Source organism: Pseudophryne corroboree, chromosome 3, assembly GCF_028390025.1.
Source record: "Pseudophryne corroboree isolate aPseCor3 chromosome 3, aPseCor3.hap2, whole genome shotgun sequence".
NCBI lineage: Eukaryota > Metazoa > Chordata > Amphibia > Anura > Myobatrachidae > Pseudophryne > Pseudophryne corroboree.
In genome coordinates, this window is record NC_086446.1 from 376,955,605 (window position 1) to 376,981,865 (window position 26,261).

The window sequence follows — 26,261 nt, forward strand, 5'->3', positions numbered from 1 at the left end:
AAAAGTTGAAATCTGCCGTATTTTCGACAGATGGCAGCTTTCGACTTTAATTGAATATACCCCTATGCCTTTTAAACATGTATTACATGATCATCAAGCAGAGTTGTTTTATTTTTCTTTGATACAAAACATATCAGCTGTGAGTACTGTGTTCAATACAATTACAGCAACAGAGCAGGACCATATTGTATCATATTCAATTACAATAAAAATAAACAACTGTCTAATAGTATAATATAAAAGTTAAAGGGGGGCACCAATAAATGAAAATGCGACTAAACCACATTTATAGCTGTGCCGTACAAAGAGGCACAGGTCTGTTCTGCTCCCTTAGCCTGATGTTGCTGCACTATTTTCGTTTTCAGTCACCATAGAGTTTCGCAACTGCAATCCATATGTTATCTGTTAAGAAACAAATAAGTTTATTTAGTAATTTGAAGTCATCACTGTTTTATTTTCTGATCACAGGATGAGGAAAGGAGGAGCCCCTTATAATTTTGCAGCTGTAGACCCGGTCTATATTTTTTTATTTGTTTTATTAATTAACAGTTATGTTAGTACAGGTAGTGTATACTAGAGATGAGCGCCGGAAATTTTTCGGGTTTTGTGTTTTGGTTTTGGGTTCGGTTCCGCGGCCGTGTTTTGGGTTCGACCGCGTTTTGGCAAAACCTCACCGAATTTTTTTGTCGGATTCGGGTGTGTTTTGGATTCGGGTGTTTTTTTCAAAAAACCCTAAAAAACAGCTTAAATCATAGAATTTGGGGGTCATTTTGATCCCAAAGTATTATTAACCTCAAAAACCATAATTTACACTCATTTTCAGTCTATTCTGAATACCTCACACCTCACAATATTATTTTTAGTCCTAAAATTTGCACCGAGGTCGCTGTGTGAGTAAGATAAGCGACCCTAGTGGCCGACACAAACACCGGGCCCATCTAGGAGTGGCACTGCAGTGTCACGCAGGATGTCCCTTCCAAAAAACCCTCCCCAAACAGCACATGACGCAAAGAAAAAAAGAGGCGCAATGAGGTAGCTGTGTGAGTAAGATAAGCGACCCTAGTGGCCGACACAAACACCGGGCCCATCTAGGAGTGGCACTGCAGTGTCACGCAGGATGTCCCTTCCAAAAAACCCTCCCCAAACAGCACATGACGCAAAGAAAAAAAGAGACGCAATGAGGTAGCTGACTGTGTGAGTAAGATAAGCGACCCTAGTGGCCGACACAAACACCGGGCCCATCTAGGAGTGGCACTGCAGTGTCACGCAGGATGGCCCTTCCAAAAAACCCTCCCCAAACAGCACATGACGCAAAGAAAAAAAGAGGCGCAATGAGGTAGCTGACTGTGTGAGTAAGATAAGCGACCCTAGTGGCCGACACAAACACCGGGCCCATCTAGGAGTGGCACTGCAGTGTCACGCAGGATGGCCCTTCCAAAAAACCCTCCCCAAACAGCACATGACGCAAACGCAAAGAAAAAAAGAGGCGCAATGAGGTAGCTGACTGTGTGAGTAAGATAAGCGACCCTAGTGGCCGACACAAACACCGGGCCCATCTAGGAGTGGCACTGCAGTGTCACGCAGGATGGCCCTTCCAAAAAACCCTCCCCAAACAGCACATGACGCAAAGAAAAATAAAAGAAAAAAGAGGTGCAAGATGGAATTGTCCTTGGGCCCTCCCACCCACCCTTATGTTGTATAAACAGGACATGCACACTTTAACCAACCCATCATTTCAGTGACAGGGTCTGCCACACGACTGTGACTGATATGACGGGTTGGTTTGGACCCCCCCCAAAAAAGAAGCAATTAATCTCTCCTTGCACAAACTGGCTCTACAGAGGCAAGATGTCCACCTCATCATCATCCTCCGATATATCACCGTGTACATCCCCCTCCTCACAGATTATCAATTCGTCCCCACTGGAATCCACCATCTCAGCTCCCTGTGTACTTTGTGGAGGCAATTGCTGCTGGTCAATGTCTCCGCGGAGGAATTGATTATAATTCATTTTAATGAACATCATCTTCTCCACATTTTCTGGATGTAACCTCGTACGCCGATTGCTGACAAGGTGAGCGGCGGCACTAAACACTCTTTCGGAGTACACACTTGTGGGAGGGCAACTTAGGTAGAATAAAGCCAGTTTGTGCAAGGGCCTCCAAATTGCCTCTTTTTCCTGCCAGTATAAGTACGGACTGTGTGACGTGCCTACTTGGATGCGGTCACTCATATAATACTCCACCATTCTTTCAATCTTGAGAGAATCATATGCAGTGACAGTAGACGACATGTCCGTAATCGTTGTCAGGTCCTTCAGTCCGGACCAGATGTCAGCATCAGCAGTCGCTCCAGACTGCCCTGCATCACCGCCAGCGGGTGGGCTCGGAATTCTGAGCCTTTTCCTCGCACCCCCAGTTGCGGGAGAATGTGAAGGAGGAGATGTTGACAGGTCGCGTTCCGCTTGACTTGACAATTTTCTCACCGGCAGGTCTTTCAACCCCAGCAGACTTGTGTCTGCCGGAAAGAGAGATCCAAGGTAGGTTTTAAATCTAGGATCGAGCACGGTGGCCAAAATGTAGTGCTCTGATTTCAACAGATTGACCACCCGTGAATCCTTGTTAAGCGAATTAAGGGCTCCATCCACAAGTCCCACATGCCTAGCGGAATCGCTCCGTGTTAGCTCCTCCTTCAATGTCTCCAGCTTCTTCTGCAAAAGCCTGATGAGGGGAATGACCTGACTCAGGCTGGCAGTGTCTGAACTGACTTCACGTGTGGCAAGTTCAAAGGGCATCAGAACCTTGCACAACGTTGAAATCATTCTCCACTGCACTTGAGACAGGTGCATTCCACCTCCTATATCGTGCTCAATTGTATAGGCTTGAATGGCCTATTGCTGCTCCTCCAACCTCTGAAGCATATAGAGGGTTGAATTCCACCTCGTTACCACTTCTTGCTTCAGATGATGGCAGGGCAGGTTCAGTAGTTTTTGGTGGTGCTCCAGTCTTCTGTACGTGGTGCCTGTACGCCGAAAGTGTCCCGCAATTCTTCTGGCCACCGACAGCATCTCTTGCACGCCCCTGTCGTTTTTTTAAAAATTCTGCACCACCAAATTCAAGGTATGTGCAAAACATGGGACGTGCTGGAATTTGCCCATATTTAATGCACACACAATATTGCTGGCGTTGTCCGATGCCACAAATCCACAGGAGAGTCCAATTGGGGTAAGCCATTCTGCGATGATCTTCCTCAGTTGCCGTAAGAGGTTTTTAGCTGTGTGCGTATTCTGGAAAGCGGTGATACAAAGCGTAGCCTGCCTAGGAAAGAGTTGGCGTTTGCGAGATGCTGCTACTGGTGCCGCCGCTGCTGTTCTTGCGGCGGGAGTCCATACATCTACCCAGTGGGCTGTCACAGTCATATAGTCCTGACCCTGCCCTGCTCCACTTGTCCACATGTCCGTGGTTAAGTGGACATTGGGTACAACTGCATTTTTTAGGACACTGGTGAGTCTTTTTCTGACGTCCGTGTACATTCTCGGTATCGCCTGCCTACAGAAGTGGAACCTAGATGGTATTTGGTAACGGGGGCACACTGCCTCAATAAATTGTCTAGTTCCCTGTGAACTAACGGCGGATACCGGACGCACGTCTAACACCAACATAGTTGTCAAGGCCTCAGTTATCCGCTTTGCAGCAGGATGACTGCTGTGATATTTCATCTTCCTCGCAAAGGACTGTTGGACAGTCAATTGCTTACTGGAAGTAGTACAAGTGGGCTTACGACTTCCCCTCTGGGATGACCATCGACTCCCAGCAGCAACAACAGCAGCGCCAGCAGCAGTAGGCGTTACACGCAAGGATGCATCGGAGGAATCCCAGGCAGGAGAGGACTCGTCAGAATTGCCAGTGACATGGCCTGCAGGACTATTGGCATTCCTGGGGAAGGAGGAAATTGACACTGAGGGAGTTGGTGGGGTGGTTTGCGTGAGCTTGGTTACAAGAGGAAGGGATTTACTGGTCAGTGGACTGCTTCCGCTGTCGCCCAAAGTTTTTGAACTTGTCACTGACTTATTATGAATGCGCTGCAGGTGACGTATAAGGGAGGATGTTCCGAGTTGGTTAACGTCCTTACCCCTACTTATTACAGCTTGACAAAGGGAACACACGGCTTGACAAATGTTGTCCGCATTTCTGGTGAAATACTTCCACACCGAAGAGCTGATTTTTTTGGTATTTTCACCAGGCATGTCAACGGCCATATTCCACCCACGGACAACAGGTGTCTCCCCGGGTGCCTGACTTAAACAAACCACCTCACCATCAGAATCCTCCTGGTCAATTTCCTCCCCAGCGCCAGCAACACCCATATCCTCCTCATCCTGGTGTACTTCAACACTGACATCTTCAATCTGACTATCAGGAACTGGACTGCGGGTGCTCCTTCCAGCACTTGCAGGGGGCGTGCAAATGGTGGAAGGCGCATGCTCTTCACGTCCAGTGTTGGGAAGGTCAGGCATCGCAACCGACACAATTGGACTCTCCTTGTGGATTTGGGATTTCGAAGAACGCACAGTTCTTTGCGGTGCTTTTGCCAGCTTGAGTCTTTTCAGTTTTCTAGCGAGAGGCTGAGTGCTTCCATCCTCATGTGAAGCTGAACCACTAGCCATGAACATAGGCCAGGGCCTCAGCCGTTCCTTGCCACTCCGTGTGGTAAATGGCATATTGGCAAGTTTACGCTTCTCCTCCGACAATTTTATTTTAGGTTTTGGAGTCCTTTTTTTACTGATATTTGGTGTTTTGGATTTGACATGCTCTGTACTATGACATTGGGCATCGGCCTTGGCAGACGACGTTGCTGGCATTTCATCGTCTCGGCCATGACTAGTGGCAGCAGCTTCAGCACGAGGTGGAAGTGGATCTTGATCTTTCCCTAATTTTGGAACCTCAACATTTTTGTTCTCCATATTTTAATAGGCACAACTAAAAGGCACCTCAGGTAAACAATGGAGATGGATGGATACTAGTATACAATTATGGATGGACTGCCGAGTGCCGACACAGAGGTAGCTACAGCCGTGGACTATTGTACTGTACTGTGTCTGCTGCTAATATAGACTGGATGATAATGAGATGTAGTATGTATGTATAAAGAAGAAAGAAAAAAAAACCACGGGTAGGTGGTATACAATTATGGATGGACTGCCGAGTGCCGACACAGAGGTAGCTACAGCCGTGGACTACTGTACTGTGTCTGCTGCTAATATAGACTGGTTGATAAAGAGATGTAGTATGTATGTATGTATAAACAGGATAGAAAAAAAAACCACGGGTAGGTGGTATACAATTATGGATGGACTGCCGAGTGCCGACACAGAGGTAGCTACAGCCGTGGACTACTGTACTGTGTCTGCTGCTAATATAGACTGGTTGATAAAGAGATGTAGTATGTATGTATAAAGAAGAAAGAAAAAAAAAACCACGGGTAGGTGGTATACAATTATGGATGGACTGCCGAGTGCCGACACAGAGGTAGCTACAGCCGTGGACTACCGTACTGTGTCTGCTGCTAATATAGACTGGTTGATAATGAGATGTAGTATGTATAAAGAAGAAAGAAAAAAAAAACCACGGGTAGGTGGTATACAATTATGGACGGACTGCCGAGTGCCGACACAGAGGTAGCTACAGCCGTGGACTACCATACTGTACTGTGTCTGCTGCTAATATAGACTGGATGATAATGAGATGTAGTATGTATAAAGAAGAAAGAAAAAAAAACCACGGGTAGGTGGTATACAATTATGGATGGACTGCCGAGTGCCGACACAGAGGTAGCTACAGCCGTGGACTACCGTACTGTGTCTGCTGCTAATATAGACTGGTTGATAATGAGATGTAGTATGTATAAAGAAGAAAGAAAAAAAAACCACGGGTAGGTGGTATACAATTATGGACGGACTGCCGAGTGCCGACACAGAGGTAGCTACAGCCGTGAACTACCGTACTGTGTCTGCTGCGACTGGATGATAAATAATGATATAAAAAATATATATATATCACTACTGCAGCCGGACAGGTATATATTATATAATGACGGACCTGCTGGACACTGTCTGTCAGCAGAATGAGTTTTTTATAGAATAAAAAAAAAAACACCACACAAGTCACACGACGAGTGTTTAACTTTTTCAGGCAATCACAATATAGTATACTACTAACTATACTGGTGGTCAGTGTGGTCAGGTCACTGGTCAGTCACACTGGCAGTGGCACTCCTGCAGCAAAAGTGTGCACTGTTTAATTTTAATAATATGTACTCCTGGCTCCTGCTATAACCTATAACTGGCACTGCTCCCCAGTCTCCCCCACAATTATAAGCTGTGTGAGCACAGTCAGATATATACATAGATGATGCAGCACACTGGGCTGAGCAGTGCACACAGATATGGTATGTGACTGAGTCACTGTGTATCGTTTTTTTCAGGCAGAGAATGGATTATATTAAATAAAACTGCACTGTCTGGTGGTCACTGTGGTCAGTCACTACTAAACTCTGCACTCTCTACAGTACTCCTAAGCTCCAGTAAATCAAGTGTCTCTGTCTCAAATCAATCTCACTCTCTCTCTTCTAATCTAAATGGAGAGGACGCCAGCCACGTCCTCTCCCTATCAATCTCAATGCACGTGTGAAAATGGCGGCGACGCGCGGCTCCTTATATAGAATCCGAGTCTCGCGAGAATCCGACAGCGTCATGATGACGTTCGGGCGCGCTCGGGTTAACCGAGCAAGGCGGGAAGATCCGAGTCGCTCGGACCCGTGAAAAAAAAACATGAAGTTCGGGCGGGTTCGGATTCCGAGGAACCGAACCCGCTCATCTCTAGTGTATACATATTCTGCAGCACTCTACAGAGAAAAACAATTACATTGTTATGGCCTTTCTACAAAACGAGGACTGCTCACAGCGGGCAGATGTATTAACCTGGAGAAGGCATAAGGAAGTGATAAACCAGTGATATGTGCAAGGTGATAAAAGCCAATCAGCTCCAATATGTAAATTAACAGTTAGGAGGTGATTGGCTGGTGCGTTTATCACCTTGCACTTATCACTGGTTTATCACTTCCTTATGCCTTCTCCAAGTTAATACATCTGCCCCACAGTTTCCACAAGGTTCTGCATGGATTCTAGATTACCCTGTGAGAGAAATTAATTTGTTGCAGATATTTCTAGGACAGAGGTTCTCAAACTCGGTCCTCAGGACCCCACACAGTGCATGTTTTGCAGATCACCTTGCAGAATCGCAAGTGAAATAATTAGCTTCACCTGTGTACTTTTTAAAATGTGTCAGTAAGTAATTAATACACCTGTGTACCTGCTGGGTTACCTGCAAAACATGCACTGTGTGGGGTCCTGAGGACTGAGTTTGAGAACCTGTGTTCTAGGACATGCAATCTATGTATAGTTGGGAATAGTTAAAGAACAGGAAAATCAGAATACAAATTCCAACATTCACTATGTCAACAAGCAGGAGATCTGCCTGACTAGGGCCCTCATTCCGAGTTGTTCGCTCGTTATTTTCCTTCGCATCGGTGCGATTTTCCGCTAACTGCGCATGCGCAATGTTAGCACTGCGGCTGCGCCAAGTAAATTTGCTAAGAAGTTTGGTATTTTACTCACGGCATTACGAGGTTTTTTCTTCGTTCTCCTGATCGTAGTGTGATTGACAGGAAGTGGGTGTTTCTGAGCGGAAACTGGCCGTTTTATGGGAGTGTGTGAAAAAACGCTGCCGTTTCTGGGAAAAACGTGGGAGTGGCTGGAGAAACGGGGGAGTGTCTGGGCGAACGCTGGGTGTGTTTGTGACGTCAAACCAGGAACGACAAGCACTGAACTGATCGCACTGGAAGAGTAAGTCTCGAGCTACTCAGAAACTGCAAAGAAAAATCTTTTCGCAATATTGCGAATACTTCGTTCGCAATTCTGCTAAGCTAAGATTCACTCCCAGAGGACGGCGGCTTAGCGTGTGCACTGCTGCGAAAAGCGGCTAGCGAGCGAACAACTCGGAATGAGGGCCTATGTCGGCAGCACTATGCCAACAAGGTACAAAAAGGACGTTGGAGTATTTTAATGGCATTGACAGTATAGGTTAGAGGTTCCCAAACTTTTTTGAATCACAGCCCCCTATAGTATCAGAATTCTTTTCATGGCATGACTAGGCCTAAAGTTTCTTAATGAAAAATTCTGAAAAAAATATTAAATTAAGTATATTGTGTTTATATGTCATCCTTAGGTTCAGTTATGTGGTGAGGGACATAATTTGTTTCTGTTTGTTTACATATTTTATGATAGGCATAACCAGTGCTTGTGGCTTCCAATTACATTGACCATAAATAATTTGAATTGGTCCTGGACCACCAACCCATGGCACCCCTGCAAGTGCCCCAATGCACCCTGTATGGGAACCACTGATATAGGTGTGAACCTCCTGATTAAGCTGTTAGCTGCATTTAAACCTTGCTGGAAAGCAGGCTTGTGTGTTCATCTGCAAGGTATTTGTTCCATATTGTATTCTGCATTTATTGCATGGGATCAATCATAACCTCTGAACAAACAAGTGTAAAGGTGGCGATAACTAACGTGACACTGCAATTTCATACACCAGCTCAAGATAAGAACATAAGTGGTATCAGCTGACATGGTTAAGGCAGCACTGACCCATAAACTTAATAAAGAAGATACATTTTATAATTGTCAAACGAAAGTGCTGACTTTCTTATCCTAATATCCCTATACTGGGAGTGAAACCACATGCCCATGCAAGTTTATAATTGGTTAAAAATCATGTTTTTCCTAACTGTTTGCTGTTCTGCTCATTCTTTTTAGGAGGGAAGAACCTCTTGTAATCGGGTCTGACAATCTTGTACACATCTATTTCACTGCCACAAACCTCGGAGAAGGAGCATATGAAGCAGAGCTGAATGTTCATCTCCCACCCGGGGCACATTACATGCAGGTTTTGAGGGAAGCTGAGGTGCATAGTTTTGAATTACAATGGGTCTCATCCATAAGAGGAAACTTGTGTAATGTTCCATGCCTTATGCCTCAGTATTGTCAATAGTTAATTGGTGAAATATTTGCGCCCCAAAAATTTCTGTCTTTGCTGTGTGTACAGTAGATGATGAATCAATAGTATAGTAGACAGTGAAGCAAGTGCAGTTTATGGTCAGCTCAAGTGGAGATTACACATTTGTGAGCTCAGTACATTAAGGAGGAGGCACTTGCACTGAAGATCAGTGTAGGTGAGGATTCTTACAGGAGACTTTAAAAGGGCTGCGGTGATCAGCCTGACTGGTGAGCATGCAGGGGTCAGGCATTAATATAAAGAGTTATCATTTTCATAAGCTTTACATCATATATTTTCCTAGGAAAAGATACTGTGTACTCCCAAAAAAGCAAATGAGACTGAACTTGTGGTTTGCGAGTTGGGGAATCCAATGAAGACTGGAACAAAGGTGAGTTCTGGATAATGGAAGCTTGGTCTTGGTGAGCAATAGAATATACATGTATTGTATACAGATGAGAGCTGGAGCTATTTAGTGAAGGAAAGCATTATTACAGAGGTTACAGAGTGCATTATATAGATTATTGCCTCACTCACATCAGTCCTTGCTCAACCACACCTGCAAACAGGGCCCCATTCTTGTTTGAAGTTAAGAAACCTATTGATACTGAAAGAGTGGTTATTAGAATTTAAATGCATGAAGACAAGCTTAGTACTTGATTAAAAGTAATAACTTATTTTTAATAAGAAATTGGTGATTCTGATATGAGGTGTACAGCACAAATGGTAGAGACTAGTATAGAGTATAGGAAATCATGGAACAGCTTGATAATATAAAGGATTAAATGATACAGCAGTGCTCAGTGTGTTAAGAGGAGGGTCTGGAGAAGAGCTTGGATCTAGTATAGAAGAATGGAGCAGTGACCTAATGGGAAAAATAAATGATTGGGCAGATCCGGCTTCTCAAATAGAAAGGGTGGACAGTTTATGAATGAGAAGGTATTGGATAAGGCTGGGTTCTACTGGCTTTTCTTGAGGCATTTTTGTTAGTGTGTGTGTGTGTGTGTGTGTGTGTGTGTGTGTGTGTGTGTGTGTGTGTGTGTGTGTGTGTGTGTGTGTGTGTATATATATATATATATATATATGTGTGTATATATATATATATATATATATATATATATATATATATATATAGAAAAGATGTCGCGCAATCTCACACAGAGTCTTTGAAATATATATCAGTCCAAATGTACTTTTGCAGCAGTCCTCCTCTAGGAGTAAACCCGTACTCCTCAGCACATGTGAAAAAAAGAAATAATGGAGGGCGCAATGGTGAGTATAGAATTACAAGTTTTTACTGGCATCAGTATCACTCACGTACATTTAAAAGTTAACCACACGCGCTGACACTTCAGACAATGGATCCTTGAACCTCGTCCTGCTGGCCAGCAGGACGAGGTTCAAGGATCCATTGTCTGAAGTGTCAGCGCGTGTGGTCCGTTATTCAAGTCCGTGCGGCTAGAAGGATTTAGCGGCTGCTGTTATCCTGTGAGCGACGGGGTTCGTTGGTGCGGTTTTCTGGAGGCTCCACTGATGATCAACATCGCGCTGGTTAACTTTTATTTTAAATGTACGTGAGTGATACTGATGCCAGTAAAAACTTGTAATTCTATACTCACCATTGCGCCCTCCATTATTTCTTTTTTTCATATATATATATATATATATATATATATATAATTTCCTCTAAGCACTCTTAGCTTGTAGCGGAGGCAACAATTTGTGAACTCAACCATATTTATGAGAATGTACTCAATCCGTTCACAAGGAACCAGTGCTGTTACAAAACACTTCTTAAATCAAAATGTCTCTAGTTCATAGAGGAACGATGAAAGTGACAACCATTGCCTGCCTATACTGTGGAGGTAGCATGATTCCTGACTTCCTCTCATGGCTTCTCTCTTGTGGTTTCATTTATTCAGTATCAGTTTGGATGTCTATAAACCGTACTGTATACATCATCATCTTTTAATTGTCTGAACAGTGTCAGCTTTCTATTGTCTTTTTACTGCCTTTTCTCTAATTGCTGCTTGTGCTGTATAATGCAGGTCTATGCAGGGCTGCAGCTGAGCTTCAGTAACCTGGAGGACATTGGGAGCAACATCTCTTTTCCAATGCATATAAAAAGGTGAGACTCTACTACACACAGTTCAAATAATCTTTAAATTAAAATATTTATATTTGTGTAGTAACATAATTAGTGAGAGAAAACTTAATGAGGCGTCATAGGAAAACTATTTTTAATGCTCAGACAAGTGGTGTCCACAAGACAAGGCACATTTTATTAGTGATCCCATCTCCCACAAGTAAGACACTTGCAGGTGTCCAAGATGTGGAGATACTGACAATCATAGCACTTATTTAACATTTGATTCTCCTGTCTTCCAGAGCACAAAGGTTCTGAAACGTGGCCCTCAAAGCACCCCAACGGTCCAGGTTTTAGGAATATCCACAGCTCAGCACAGATGGTTAAATCAAATTGACTGTGGTGCTAATTAAGTCGCCTATGGCCATGCATGGATAAACTAAAAACATGGACTGTTGGGGTGCCTTGAGGACCACGTTTGAGAACCTCTGCTCTAATATGAGAGGATTTCTCCTTATCAACCAACGAAATCAAGGCAGAAATAGACTAATTGATTGAATCTCTGCTGTCACAAGTATTTAAAATTCCCCTTCCACTGATGGACAGGCATAGAGGAGCATCACATTAATGAAAGGCATCAATGGAAAGGGACCATTACAACACATTGTAATATGTATAAACATAGACATGTTGAAATTAAATTTAGTTTATTACTATGCTCTTATATCTTAACTCATGATTGGCTTATTTATTATTTTTTGTCAAAAACTGTATCATGTTATACTTTTTATGATCTATTTATTTTAGCCGAAACAGCCAGAATTCAAGCAGTCCAATTGTTTGGGTGCAGTTGAATGTGACAGTAAAAATATCACTCGATCTTCGAGGGTAAGTGAAAATAGCATTGTTGTTGTTGAAGTGTCAAAATGCCATGGTTGAAAATGATTGCAGTGATAATTTTATGATGTAGGGATTGTGGTCATTCATACTGATTGCAGTGGCAGAGCCTGCTATGTGGTTGGTAACTGGAGTGCTATGGAGATTACCACGGCATTGTAGAATATAGATTGTTCTTGCAGGGTCCACAGGTTATCCACAGGATAACATTGGGATATGAGGTAGCGACAGCGGATTGGCACCAAACGATCAAAGCTTTCAGCCTCCGAGAATGCAATGGGCCCGTCCCTATATCTCCACCTCCTGGCTCAGGCAATTCAGTTTTTTGTTTGGTGCGGCAGGAGCCGGACCATGATCAGTGGGCTGCTGGTTTTAATTTTTATAGTCTTACTATACTTTTTGAGCGATCTTTCTAAAAAGCCTCTTATAAGTACCTTAGAAAGAGTCGCTCCAACAACTCCCCGCCGGGTCGTGACAACGCTTACCCATGTGTACAGTGCTGTTTCGGTGGGTGTCTGTGTATGATGTATTAGCAAGTCCAGCAGACGTTACCAGGCTGTGGCCGGAGCACGGGGAGAAGGTAAGGCATCGGTTCCGCTTAGTAGGGGAAACGCGAGACACAGCTGCACTGTTTCGGGATGGAGACTACCGAACAGTCGCTGACGTGGCTGCCACCTCGGGTGCACCAGCGCTAGGCCTCAGGGATCATAGGCTCCAGGTATATTATGAGACCGCAATCTCTAGGGTTGATGTGAGCATTGGGGAGTAAGACGCTCCCTCGGTCGTCCCTCCCCCCCAGTTCTCCGAGTTTCCTGCCATGAACTGAGTTTCCACTTCCGTCTGAGATGCTGTGTATCTAAAAGGACCCAGTCGCAGCATAGGCAGCTGTATGACTGGTGCGTATGTGTTCACTGTAGGTTCACGGGGCAATTGTGTACACTAATAGCATCTGGATCCACTCAGTTTTCACTAACGTATTGATCGATCCTGGAAGCGGGGTGAAGTCTCCCTGTATTCCACTCTCCTGAGCCGGGTGATACAGCACTAAGTCTCTATCTACCTTTGGTATGAATAGATGGATAAGTGCCTGATGCATATGAGTCTGTAAACTATTGCTGCTGTTTTCTTTAGCTGTGCGACTGAATTCTGAATTCTTTAGCTGTGCGACTGAATACGTTTAAACTCCTATATCATATGTTTCTCCTACATACTTGAAATGTATCTGTAGTTGATTATGTGCTCATATTTCTTATTATACTAATGTATAACCTGTGACTGATTGCTAGTGTGATTGCTGACTTACTATTTTCTGTCAGTTTCTGTGTATTCCGATCCTCAATGCTGGTGCAAAGGAGGGAGGGATTGCAGTTACAATTTGTGTAGTTAACACTGTAAAGGTCTGTGATTTATTTATCATGTCTAAGAGAGGCAAGGGTGAGGAGGATACACTCTCCACAGCAGCACCAACACTCATGTCATGTTTGTCTTGCAAAGCTAGGTTAACCTCTCCGGATCTGGTTCAAAATGGATTATGTGCAAATTATTTTAGCATTCACTAAAGCATCTTGAATAATCCGAGGCAGGCACAGGTTCACGTTGAACCCCCACGGGCTACTTTTGCACAGACATTATCCAGTATAGCTGAGCGGATAATGGCCCTCATTGCGAGTTGTTCGCTCGCTAGCTGCTTTTAGCAGCCGTGCAAACGCTAAGCCGCCGCCCTCTGGGAGTGTATTTTAGCTTAGCAGAAGTGCCACCGAAAGGATCGCAGTGCGGCTACAAAAAAAAGATTGTGTAGTTTCTGAGCAGCTCCAGACCTACTCCTATCTTGCGATCACTTCAGACTATTTAGTTCCTGTTTTGATGTCACGAACATGCCCTGCGTTCAGCCAGCCACGCCTGCATTTCCCCCGGCACGCCTGTGTTTGTATCTGACACACCTGCGTTTTCCCACACACTCCCCGAAAACGGTCAGTTACCTCCCAGAAACGCCAACTTCATGTCAATCACAATGCAGCGAGCAGTGCGACTGAAAAGCGTCGCTAGACCTTGTGAAAAACTACTTCGGCTTTTGTGAAAGTACGTCGCGCATGCGAATTGCGCCGCATACGCATGCGCAGAAGGGCCGCTTTTTTACCTAAACACTGCGCTGCAAATGAAAACTGCTAGCGAACAACTCGGAATGACCACCAATGCCAGCTCCTATACCAGGGATAGGTTACCCTATTAACTCTTACGTGCAACATCCCACCTGGGGGTTATCACATCCAGTACAGGAATTGGCAGCCTCTCAGCAGAAACAGGCTGAAAGGTGCTAAGTAAATCACATAGACATTAAACAACATCTTCACAGTCTGCACATGTTTCAGATGAGGACTCGTCGGAGGATGAGGACTCATCGCACAGTGGGGAAATCATAAGACCAGCCATGGTTTCGGCTTGGATGGCAAAAGCAGTGGCAGCCTGGGCTGATGCATTTTAGGATGACCTTTCAATGGCATCTAGAGAGCAAAAATCACATATTGCACATATCAAACATGCAGCTATTTTTATGGAAGAAGCAGCCTTGGATATGGGTGCAATTGCCTCTCAGGCATCAGCCTCAGCAGTAGCAGCTCGCAGAGCGGTTTGGCTACATACATGGGGGGTAATTCAGACCTGGTTGCACGCAGGTAATCGCCGCCTACAGGGAAGGGGGCAATCGCTGTGCAGGGGTGTGAACGGCTGTGCAGAGAGCTGCACAAACAAAAGTTTGTGCAGTTTCTGCACAACCCAGAACTTGCTCAGCCACTGCAACGATCCGGGATTTGCTGATGTCAGAAATCTGCCTCCCGAATGGCTGGGCACACCTGCATTTTCCCGGACACTACCTGGAAACGGTAAGTTGCTGCCCATGAACGCCTTCTTCCTGTCTATCTTCTTGCGATCGCCCCTGCGATCGCTTTCTTTGTAGAAACCGTCGCTGTTTGGGGGCATGCGCTGTTCAGACCCGATCGCACGGCTGCAAAAAAAGGCAGCATGCGATCGGGTCTGAATGACCCCCATGGAAAGCTGACTCAGAATCTAAGAAGGTTCTGAAGTCTTTGCCTTTTACTGGAGATATTCTTTTTGGTAAAGAATTAAACAGTATTTTGGAGTCAGAAGCAGACTCCAAGAAAGTGAAGTTTTCTTTCACACATAAATCCAAGCCTAGATTTCCAGCTTTTCAGCCCTTTTGGACTAAAGGAAAAGCAAAAGGAAAGGGTTGTGGCAAACAGTCTCAATCTGACAAGTCTGATAAGAATAAAAAGCATTGGGCTACCAAAGGGACTGCTTCCAAATCAGAAGATAAACCATCAGCCTGATGGTGCGGGCCTCCACCTGGGGGACCCCAGGGTGGGAGGCCGACTTCTTCAGTTTGCACAGATCTGGCAGCAGTCTACCACAGATGCCTGGGTGCAAGAAGCGGTATCTCACGGTTATGCGTTTGCTTTCAAGAAACACCCTCCTCAAAGGTTTCTTTGTACCAGCCCGTCTTCAGTGGAAATGAAGGCCAGGGCTTTGCAGGTGGCAGTTCAGAAGTTGCTTCAGTCAGGAGTGATAATTCCAGTTCCTGGACAAGGCCATGGACAAGGTTTTTATTCCAACCTGTTTCTAGTCCAGAAGCCAAATGGGTCGTTCCGGCCCATACTCAATCTCAAAGTGCTGAACAAGTACATTTGGGTGCCTTGGTTTCATACAGTATGGAGACGTTACGTTCCATTATTTTGGCCATGGAGCCGGAGGATTTTATGGTATACCTGGATATCCAGGATGCTTACCTTCATGTTCCTATAGCACTAACCCTTCAGCGCTATCTCAGGTTTGCTATCCTCCAACAGCATTTTTTTTTTTTTATTCATTTTTTTTTATTCAATACGTTTTTAATGATTTTTTCAGTTATGCATACATAAACAGAACAAGCACACAAAAAAAACAACAACAACAACAACATATAATAACACAGAAGAAACAAACAATAAATCAAGGTTAAAAGAACATTGTATATGGACTCATTGTGTCACATATCAGACAGAGAACACGGTGTTAGGCCAAATCAGGTATACTATCACAAAAACATATAACATCATATATCGTAGCAATAATACCATGACATTTAGAAAGGCTAATGACGCAAATTGGCAAGCAACTGAAAGAAGGATATAGACATACAGGGAGATCGAGCAATTGATTAATCAAGTGAGTGGCCGGCCGCAAGCTGACAGCTAATCCCAGACTAAAAAAAAACCAGATACACAAACAAATCATTCAACAGACACACCATTCCCCTATCACCATCCCCCTATCAAGAGGCAGTAGAAGACATGCAGATGCAAATATGAGACCCGCCGACATATCGAGTAAGGAGACTCAAGCCACCTACCCCAAATATCATACTATTTATTTGGTGCTTTTCTAGCCAGGTATACAAACTTCTTACCTGCTGCAGTGTCATTGACAATTGTCGTCCAAGACTGCAGTATTGGGGCTTCACTGGCAAGCCACAATCTAGCAATGCACACCTTAGCCAACCCACACAAGTTAACGTCTGCTAGAGGCATCCAGAGTCTCCCCCTCCACAGCCTACAGAAAACATACCGCAAGGGTAAAGACGGATGATGGAAGGCCTGTTAACACTACGGTATCAATAATGCCAGTCCAGAATGCTGCTACCAGGGGGCATAACCAGAGTAAGTGCCACAAATCGGCATCTAAGGATCCACATTTAGGGCATTTCGTAGAATGGGTACCCCCAAAATGAAACATTCTCACTGACGTCATATATACTCGGTGAATTGTAAACAATCGAATTTGTTGGTATCTAATGCTTGTAGTTGAGGAGCGGGGGGAACCTAAGGCGCAGTCCCAAATCTCATCCGTAAGAGGACCCAAGTCTGATTCCCATTTATTTCTAAGAGATGACAGCTGGTCCGAGTAATGGGATTGGAGAATAGCCATATAAATACCAGATACCAAATGCCTATTTCCTCGGTTTTGCAACAGAGACTTGACTGGGGAGTCACTAAGAAGCGGAAGGGAGTCGGGAAACTGAGCATTAATCGCATGTCTTAGCTGCAAAAAATGATAAAAGTAGGAGGAGGGCATACAGTAGTCTTGCTGGAGTTGTTGGAAAGATTTAAGTACATCCCCATTATATAGCTGTCCCAGAGAGGTTATACCCCACCTTCCCCACACTTCGCTAATTTGCAGAGAAGACAACTCCGGAAAACCAAAGGTATTATCCAATGGAGTATCCGGGTCCACACCCTGACCACGTAAAACAGAGTGCACCGATTTCCAAATAAGAATAGCTTGTTTTATCAAGGGGATCCTAGACATGTTGGTGTGTCCACAGAGAAGCATTTGAAGGGGTGTGTGGGGTGTTTCATCTGCAACAGACAATAACATGTTTGCAGAAGCATGGGTGGCTCATAAATTGGGCGAAATCGTCTCTGGTTCCGTCACAGCGGATGACTCACTTGGGGGCTGTACTGTATTCAAACCTTCAAAGAGTATTTTTTACCTCTGAAGCAGATATCCAAAGTTTAGTCAATGATTCAGGAGCTTTTACGCAGTCAAAGATTATCCATTCACGCAGCAATGCGTGTGATGGGATTGATGGTATCAACATTCGACATGGTGGAGTATGCTCAATTCCACTCGAGGCCTCTCCAGTATCTGATCCTTGCCAAATGGAATGGGTTTCATCAGATGATAAAAATGCAAACTATGGTCCTTACGGTGGAAGTAAAGAGGTCATTAGCCTGGTGGCTACAGACATCCCATCTGGACAAAGGGAGACCCTTTTGGATATCAGACTGGGAAATTTTGACAATGGATGCCAGCCTTCAGGGCTGGGGGTATGGGTTATTAGGTCGACCACACTTAGGTCGACAGTCATTAGGTCAATCACTATTGGTCGACATGCATTATGTTGACATGGTCACTAAGTCGACATGTACTAGGTCGACATGGAAAAAGTTCAACATAAGTTTTTGTACTTTTACTTTTTTTGGTGTCATTTTCTTCGTAAAGTAACAGGGAACCCCAGTTAGTGCACCCTGTCCCTTCGCTCGCCATGTTTCGGGCAAGGTGCCTGCTCCACTACCGCTGCCCCTGGCACAGGTTACTATTCCCAATCGTAGTCCACGTGGATTGTAAAGTATGAAAAAGTAGTTTTAAAAAATGAAAAAATTTTGAAAAACTCATGTCGACCTTTTTCCATGTCGACCTAGTACATGTCGACCTAGTGACCATGTCGACCTAATGCATGTTGACCAATAGTGGTCGACCTAATGACCGTATCCCCGGGGCTGGGGAGCGGTGTCAGGAAGCAGTTGTTTCCAGGGGCAGTGGACCAAGGAAGAGAGTTGCCCGCCAATAAATATATTGGAAATTCGGGCCATATATATGGCACTTATTCAGGCAAAGGACATCCTTCAGGGGAAACCAGTCCAAATCTGCTCAGACAATGCAATGACAGTAGCGTACCTCAACCATCAGGGAGGAACTCGCAGCCAAAACGCAATGAAGGAGGTAAGTCACGCGTTAAAGTGGGCAGAACTTCATCATCCAGCATTGTCCACAGTGTTCATTACGGGAGTCCTAAACTGGGAAGCAGATTTTCTCAATCGACATGCCATTCATGCAAACGAATGGTCATTACACCCAGAGGTCTTCCAAATTCTGGTAGACGTGGGGGTTACCGGAGATAGATCTCATGGCTTCCCATCAGAACAACAAAGTTCCCGCATACGGGTCAAGAACAAAGGATCCCAAAGTGGTCTTTGTGGATGCACTGTCAGTGAAATAGGACTTTCGGCTGGCTTATGTGTTTCCACCAATTGCCCTGTTACCCAGGGTGAAGCAAAAGGCAAAACAAGGAAGGGGCACCATGATACTAATAGCTCTGGCTTGGCCTAGAAGACATTGGTACACAGCTCTGCAGAGGTTGTCGATGTATGCTCCATTCCTACTCCCTCAACGTCCAGATCTACTGTCTCGGGGTCCTTGCTATCACAAGCACCTAAATCAACTGTCTTTTTGACGGCGTGGCTCTTGAGACTTCTATCCTGAAAGCAAGAGGATTCTCACAACAGGTAATTCAAACAATGCTCAGCGCAACAAAACCTTCCTCAGCTCGCATTTATCACTGAATATGGCAAACCTATATTCAATGGTGCAGTGACCGGAAATTTGATCCTACAGTAGGTCTTTCAGAGTTTCCAGAATCCTAGCATTCCATCAGTTAGGAATGGACAAAGGTCTAAGGGTGGCTACCTTGAGAGTGCAAGTGTCAGCATTGACTGTATGGTTCCAAAAGAAAATTACTAACCTACAGGATGTGCGCACTTTTTTCCAGGGAATGCTGCACATTCAACCTCCTTTTTTCTCCTACAGTGCCTTGGGATTTAAGTTTAGTCCTATAGGCCCTTCAAGTTGCCCCATTTGAACCATTAAAACAAGTGGATTTTAAATTGTTGACATCAAAACTTCTCTTTCTACTGGCTATTGCTTCAGTTAGAAGAGTTCCAGATTTAGGGGCATTGTTATGTCGCCCTCCTTTTCTGATTTTTTTTTTTATCCAGATAGAGCGATTCTCAGAACCAAATCTGGGTATCTTCCTATGGTGGTGTCTAAATTCCACCTTAACAAAGAAATTGTAGTCCTGGCCTTCCAAGGGACGGACCTTTCTGTGGTAGATGCATCGTTGGACATAGTCCATGCTTTAAGGATCTATACCAGTGCCATCAGAAAAACAGAAACTCTCTTCGTTCTCTACGGATTTCACAAGAGAGGATGGCCTGCTGACAAGCAGACACTGGTGAGGTGGCTTTGAATGATGATTTCAGAAGCATATTCTCAAGCTGATCTCCCTGTTACGGATAATTTCTCTGCTCACTCTACTCGTAAGATAGGTCCGTCATGGGCAGCACAACGTTGTGCTTCAGCAGAACAGATATGAAAGGCAGCCACATGATCTTCCATTAACACATTCCTTAGACATTATGCCTTTGATACCTTTGCCTCTCAGGACGCTGAATTTGGGCAAAGAATTCTCCTGTCCAATCAGAAGCGGCCCCACGACTAGATTGCTTTGGGACATCCCAATGTTATCCTGTAGATAACTTGTGGACCCTGCAGGAGAAATAATCGTTATGGTAGACTTACCGTTGATAACTCTATTTCTCCTAAGTCCACAGGATCCACAGCGATCCCACCCTGATTTGAGGATCCTTTCACTTACTAACCTCTTCCTTCTTGTTCAGAAGGGTGTGCATGTGTGTTCTTCTCGCCTGATTAGGGCTCTCTATGATGCTCCTGCCTTGAGCTTTGGAAAACGACTGAATTTCCTGAGCCAGGAGGCGGGGATATAGGGACGGGCCCGTTGCATTCTGGGGGGGCTGACAGCTTTGATCGTTTGGTGCCAATCCGCTGTCACTACATCATATCCCAATGTTATCCTGTGGATCTTGTGGACTTAGGAGAAATAGAGTTATTAACGGTAAGTCTACCCAGAGCCGGCCATAGCTATAGGCAAACTAGGCAATTGCCTAGGGCATTTGATATGCCTAGGGGCATCTGCAGCTTCTGCTGATTAAAATGATATGCGGCATGCCTATATTCTGTATAGCATTTCATATGCAGATACAGCCACACTCTCACACAGTATATAGACATGCTGCATATCATTTTAATCAGCAGAATCTGCTTGTGCACCCTAGCCACATAGCAATGCAAATAAGATGCATTTTCATAAAAAAAGGTGCCCGACGTTAGCATTGAGGCAAGATTTATGAGGACACATCTGTATCCAAGCAGAGGCAGAGGTCACAGTGTTAGTGGAAGTGTGAGTGCTGTGTGCATGTGAGTGGGTTGGTTGTGCAGTAGTGTTCAGAATATGTGTAAGGAGCATTATGTGTGTCATGTAAAAATGCATTAATAATGTGCAACACATGTGTAAGGGGCACTATGTAAGGGGCACTATGTGTGTCATTATGTGTATAAGGGCATTAATAATGTGTGGCATATGTGTAACAGGGTACTACTGTATGTGTGTCATTATGTGTATAGGGGCACTAATAATGTGCAGCAAATGTGTAGGGGGCACTATGTGTCATTATGTGTATAAGGGCATTAATAATGTGCGGCATATATGTAAGGGACATTATGGTAAAAGGGCATTAATAAAGGTTGTCATAATGTGTAAGGCACATTATGTTTATAAGGACATTAATAATGTGTAAGGGGCATTACTGTGTGGAATTATGTGTATAAATGCATTACTAATGTGTGGCATTATGTGTATAGGGTGCTCTACTATGTGGCGTTGCGTATAGAAAGGGCACTACTGTGTCATCTAATATGAATAAAGAGCAATAGGGTGTGGTGTAATGTGAATAAGGAGCAATTCAATGTGATGTTATGTGAATAAGGGGCTCTACTGTGAGGAGTAATGTTTATAAGGTAAAGTAATACTACTGTGGGATGTAATATGAATTATGGACACTATTGCATGATCAAATGTGAAAAAAGTTGCACTACTGTGAGGCGTAATTGGAATTGGGGGTACTATTGTGTGGCCATGCCCCTTGCCAGCAAAAACATACCCTTTTTGGGCTGTGCGCCAAATGTGCGAACTGTTCCTATTTAAAATATAGGGGGTACAAACACTAAAATAAGGACTGCTTTGGGTGAGGGGTGATGGTGCTGGGAAAGAGGTGCAACCAGTGGTGGTGCTAGGGGGCACCAGCCAAAATCTTGCCTAGGGCATCATATTGGTTAGGGCCGGCCCTGAGTCTACCATAAGGATTATTTTCTCTGTAGTTGGTGGAAATTTGGGATAGTACACATTGTACAATATCAAGTTCATTTTAAATAAGGTGAGGGATATTGAATAATGTAAAGCTTATTTCTATTGCCCAGGAACTCACACCCCGCTGAAGTGATTCTTCCATTACCTAACTGGGAACCAAAAGAGGAGTCTAATAAACCACAAGATAAAGGGGAGGAAGTGATCCATGTCTATGAGGTAAATCTTTACGGCTTGGTGCATACAGTATATTTCTCTTACGTCCTAGAGGATGCTGGGGACTCCAAAAGGACCATGGGGTATAGACGGGATCCGCAGGAGCTTGGGCACACTGAAAAGACTTAAGACTGGGTGTGAACTGGCTCCTCCCTCTATGCCCCTCCTCCAGACCTCAGTTAGACTTTGTGCCCAGGACTGACTGGACACTCACAGGGGAGCTCTACTGAGTTTCTCTGGAAAATACTTTTGTTAGGTTTTTTTATTTTCAGGGAGACCTGCTGGCTACAGGCTCCCTGCAGCGTGGGAGTGAGGGGAGAGAAGCAGACCAACTTCTTCTTAGTTTAAGGGCTCTGCTTCTCGGCTACTGGACACCATTAGCTCCAGAGGGTTCGATCACTTGGTGCGCCTAGCTGCTTGTTCCGGGAGCCACGCCGTCACCCCCTCACAGAAGCCAGAAGAAAGAAGTCGGGTGAGTATGAGAAGATCAGAAGACTTCAGGACGGCAGAAGACTTCGGTGACCAGGTACAGCGCAGCGGGGATGCTGCGCTCCATGCTCCCACACATATCACTGATGGCACTCGCAGGGTGCAGGGTGCTGGGGGGGGGCGCCCTGGGCAGCAGGTAACTGGGGTCCGGGTAGCCGGCAGAAGCACTGTCGGTGCCTCGGCACCGTTCCTTGGCCCCCGCCGGCATTTTCAAATTGGGCGCGCTGAAGCTCTCCGGGAAGGGGCGGAGCTTAGCGCACGGCTCACAGCGCCATCTTTCTCTCCTCCACGCGGCTGAAGGAGACGCTGGGACGGACCTCCGATCACTCCCCGCAAGTAACGGGGAGATTTCTCAGGGGGGGGGGGGGGCGCAGTGTGGTGCATTATTAAGTTTCTAAGCAGCGCTGGTCATATATATCCCCTATAGGGATATATAGGCGCTGGGGTGTGAGCTGGCATACTCCCTCTGGGTCTCTCTCTGGTCTTCACTGTAGGCCTATCCCCTAGCTGAGACATTCTGAGTGTGTGTCGCTGTGTCGATCGAACGTGTCGACATGTCTGAGGCTGAATGTGATTCACCGGAGGAGGTTGTGGGGGGTGCAGTTGTGGGTCTGGATTTGGGTCTGTTGGCGCAGCCGACACCTGATTTACTCACGTTATTAACTACAATCAATACGAATGTAGCTTCGTTATCAAAGAGGTTAGATAAGTCTGAGTCACAGACGCAGGTGTGGCAGAAGTCCATAGAGGAGGCTTTATCTCAGGTACAGACCCCATCGGGCTCGCAGAAGCGGCCGTTTACTCAAGTGGCAGATACTGATACTGACTCTGACTCTGAGGTCGATTTTTCTGAGGCGGCTTTGCATCCGCGTTTAGTGAAGAGTATTCAGTACATGATTGTGGCTATAAAGGATGTTTTACACATTTCTGATGAACCTGCGGTGCAGGAAACAAGGATTTGTTCAAAGGGAAAAAACCTGAAGTGAAATTTCCCCCCTCTCATGAAATGAATACTCTTTGTGAAAAGGCTTGGGAGTCGCCGGATAAGAGGTGGCAGATTCCCAAGAGGATTTACATTGCGTATCCTTTCCCCTCTGATGATAGGGAAAAATGGGAGTCGTCTCCAAATGTTGACAAAGCTCTGTCTCGTTTGTCTAAGAAGGTGGCGCTTCCGTCTCCGGACACGGCAGCTCTCAAGGATCTGGCGGATCGCAAGCTGGAGACGTCTCTGAAGTCCATTTTCGCTAATACAGGCGCATTGCTCAGACCTGCAGTGGCGTCGGTGTGGGTGAGTAGTGCTATTGCTAAATGGGCCGAGAATTTAGCTACTGACATGGATACACTTGATAAAGATAATGTTCTTCTGACTCTTGGTAATATCAAGGACGCTGCAGATTACCTGAAGGATGCGGTGAGGGATGTTTGTCTCTTGGGATCAAGAGCCAATGCCATGTCGATATCGGCAAGGAGGGCGTTGTGTGGATCCATCAATGGAATGCTGATGCCGACTCCAAGAGAGATATGGAAGCTTTACCCTTCAAAGGTAATGTCTTGTTTGGGGACGGCTTGGCGGACCTGGTCTCTACCGCGACGGCGGGTATGTCTTCTTTTCTTCCCTATGTTCCCACACAGCACAAAAAGGCACCATATCAGCAGATGCAGTCCTTTCGTCCTAATAAATACAGGCGTGGAAAGGGTTCGTCCTTTCTCGCTTCAAAGGGTAAAGGAAGGGGTAGGAAGTCGCCTGCCGTGTCAGGCGCCCAGGACCAAAAGTCCTCCCCTGCCTCTACTAAGTCCACCGCATGACGTTGGGGCTTCCCTGGGGGAGTCCGGACCGGTGGGGGGCCGTCTCCGAGTCTTCGGTCGGGTCTGGGTTCATTCAGGCCTCGATCCTTGGGTCCTAGAGATTGTATCTCAGGGATACAAGCTGGAGTTTCGGGAGGTGCCCCCTCACCGGTTTTTCGTTTCGCCCTTACCAGCGTCTCTTCCGGATAGGGAGCTGGTGTTGGCAGCGATACAAAAATTGTGTCAACAGAAGGTCATTGTTCCAGTTCCCCCATCACAACGGGGGGAGGGGTTCTACTCGAGCCTATTTGTGGTGCCGAAACCGGACGATTCGGTCAGACCGATTCTGAATCTAAAATCCCTCAATCCATACTTGAAAGTTTTCAAGTTCAAGATGGAATCTCTTCGAGCTGTGATTTCCAGCCTGGAAGGGGGGGATTGTATGGCGTCAGTCGACATAAAGCATGCCTACTTACACGTCCCGATATTTCCTTCGCATCAGGCCTTCCTCAGGTTTGCGATACAGGACTCTCATTACCAATTTCAAACGTTGCCGTCTGGCCTTTCCACGGCCCCGAGAGTGTTCACCAAGGTCATGGCAGAAATGATGGTTCTCCTTCGCAAGCAGGGGGTTTCAATTATCCCGTACTTGCACGATCTCCTGATAAGGGCGAGGTCCAAGGAAAGGTTGCTAAGGAGTGTGGATTTGGTGCTGTCGGTGCTTCGACAGCACGGTTGGGTGCTAAATTTACCAAAATCTCAGTTGATTCTCGACACGGAGTTACAGAGTTTTTCTTCCACAAGAAAAGGCTCTAGAACTGCAGTTGTTGGTCAGGGAACTTCTGAAGCCGAAGACTGTGTCCATCCATCAATGTACGCGCGTTCTGGGGAAGATGGTGGCGACGTACGAAGCCATTCCGTTCGGCAGGTTTCATGCCCGGGTGTTTCAGTGGGACTTGCTGAGCAAATGGTCCGGGTCTCACCTGCACTTGCACCGGAAGATAAGTCTATCTCCCAGAGCCAGAATTTCCCTCCTGTGGTGGCTACAAGGGTCTCGCCTCCTAGAGGGACGCCGGTTCGGTATCCTGGATTGTGTACTTCTGACGACAGATGCGAGTCTCCGGGGCTGGGGTGCAGTCACCCAAGGCAGGAACTTCCAGGAAAGATGGTCGTTCCAGGAAGCGGGTCTCCACATAAATGTTCTCGAGTTAAAAGCCATTTACAACGGCCTGCTACAGGCAAGAAGCCTTCTTCAGGGTCGACCTGTCCTGGTACAGTCAGACAAGATCACAGCGGTGGCACATATCAACCGTCAGGGTGGCACAAGGAGCAGAGCGGCAATGGCGGAGGCCACAATAATCCTTCGCTGGGCGGAACAACACCTGAGCGCCCTGTCAGCAGTCTTCCTTCCGGGAGTAGACATCTGGGAAACATACTTCCTCAGCAGACACGATCTCCATCCGGGAGAGTGGGCTCTTCATCAAGAGGTGTTTGCAGAAGTGACAAAGTGTTGGGGACTCCCTCTGATAGACATGATGACGTCTCGTCTCAACAAGAAGCTTCCGAGGTATTGTTCCAGGTCAAGGGACCCCCAAGCCAGTGCGGTGGATGCCCTGGTGTCTCCGTGGGTGTTCAAGTCGGTGTATGTGTTCCCTCCACTTCCTCTCATTCCAAAGGTACTGGGGATCATTCGGCGAGCAAAGGTTCAGGCGATTCTCGTAGTTCCAGATTGGCCAAGAAGGGCCTGGTATCCGGATCTTCAGGAATTACTAGTGGAAGATCCTTGGCCGCTTCCTCTAAGAGAGGACCTGTTGTTGCAGGGTCCATGCGTGTTTCCAG

At 45.7% G+C, this 26,261-nt stretch overlaps 1 protein-coding gene across 1 annotated transcript in view; it reads left to right on the plus strand.

Moving 5' to 3' along the window:
• ITGA2B (integrin subunit alpha 2b) overlaps positions 1–26,261 on the plus strand; it is a 131,615-nt gene that overhangs the window by 92,658 nt on the left and 12,696 nt on the right. The window contains exons 20-24 of the mRNA XM_063963177.1: positions 8,880–9,027; positions 9,422–9,508; positions 11,166–11,245; positions 12,011–12,091; positions 22,046–22,151. Of these exons, the coding sequence (XP_063819247.1) occupies positions 8,880–9,027; positions 9,422–9,508; positions 11,166–11,245; positions 12,011–12,091; positions 22,046–22,151 (502 nt within the window). The remainder of the gene's footprint in view (positions 1–8,879; positions 9,028–9,421; positions 9,509–11,165; positions 11,246–12,010; positions 12,092–22,045; positions 22,152–26,261) is intronic.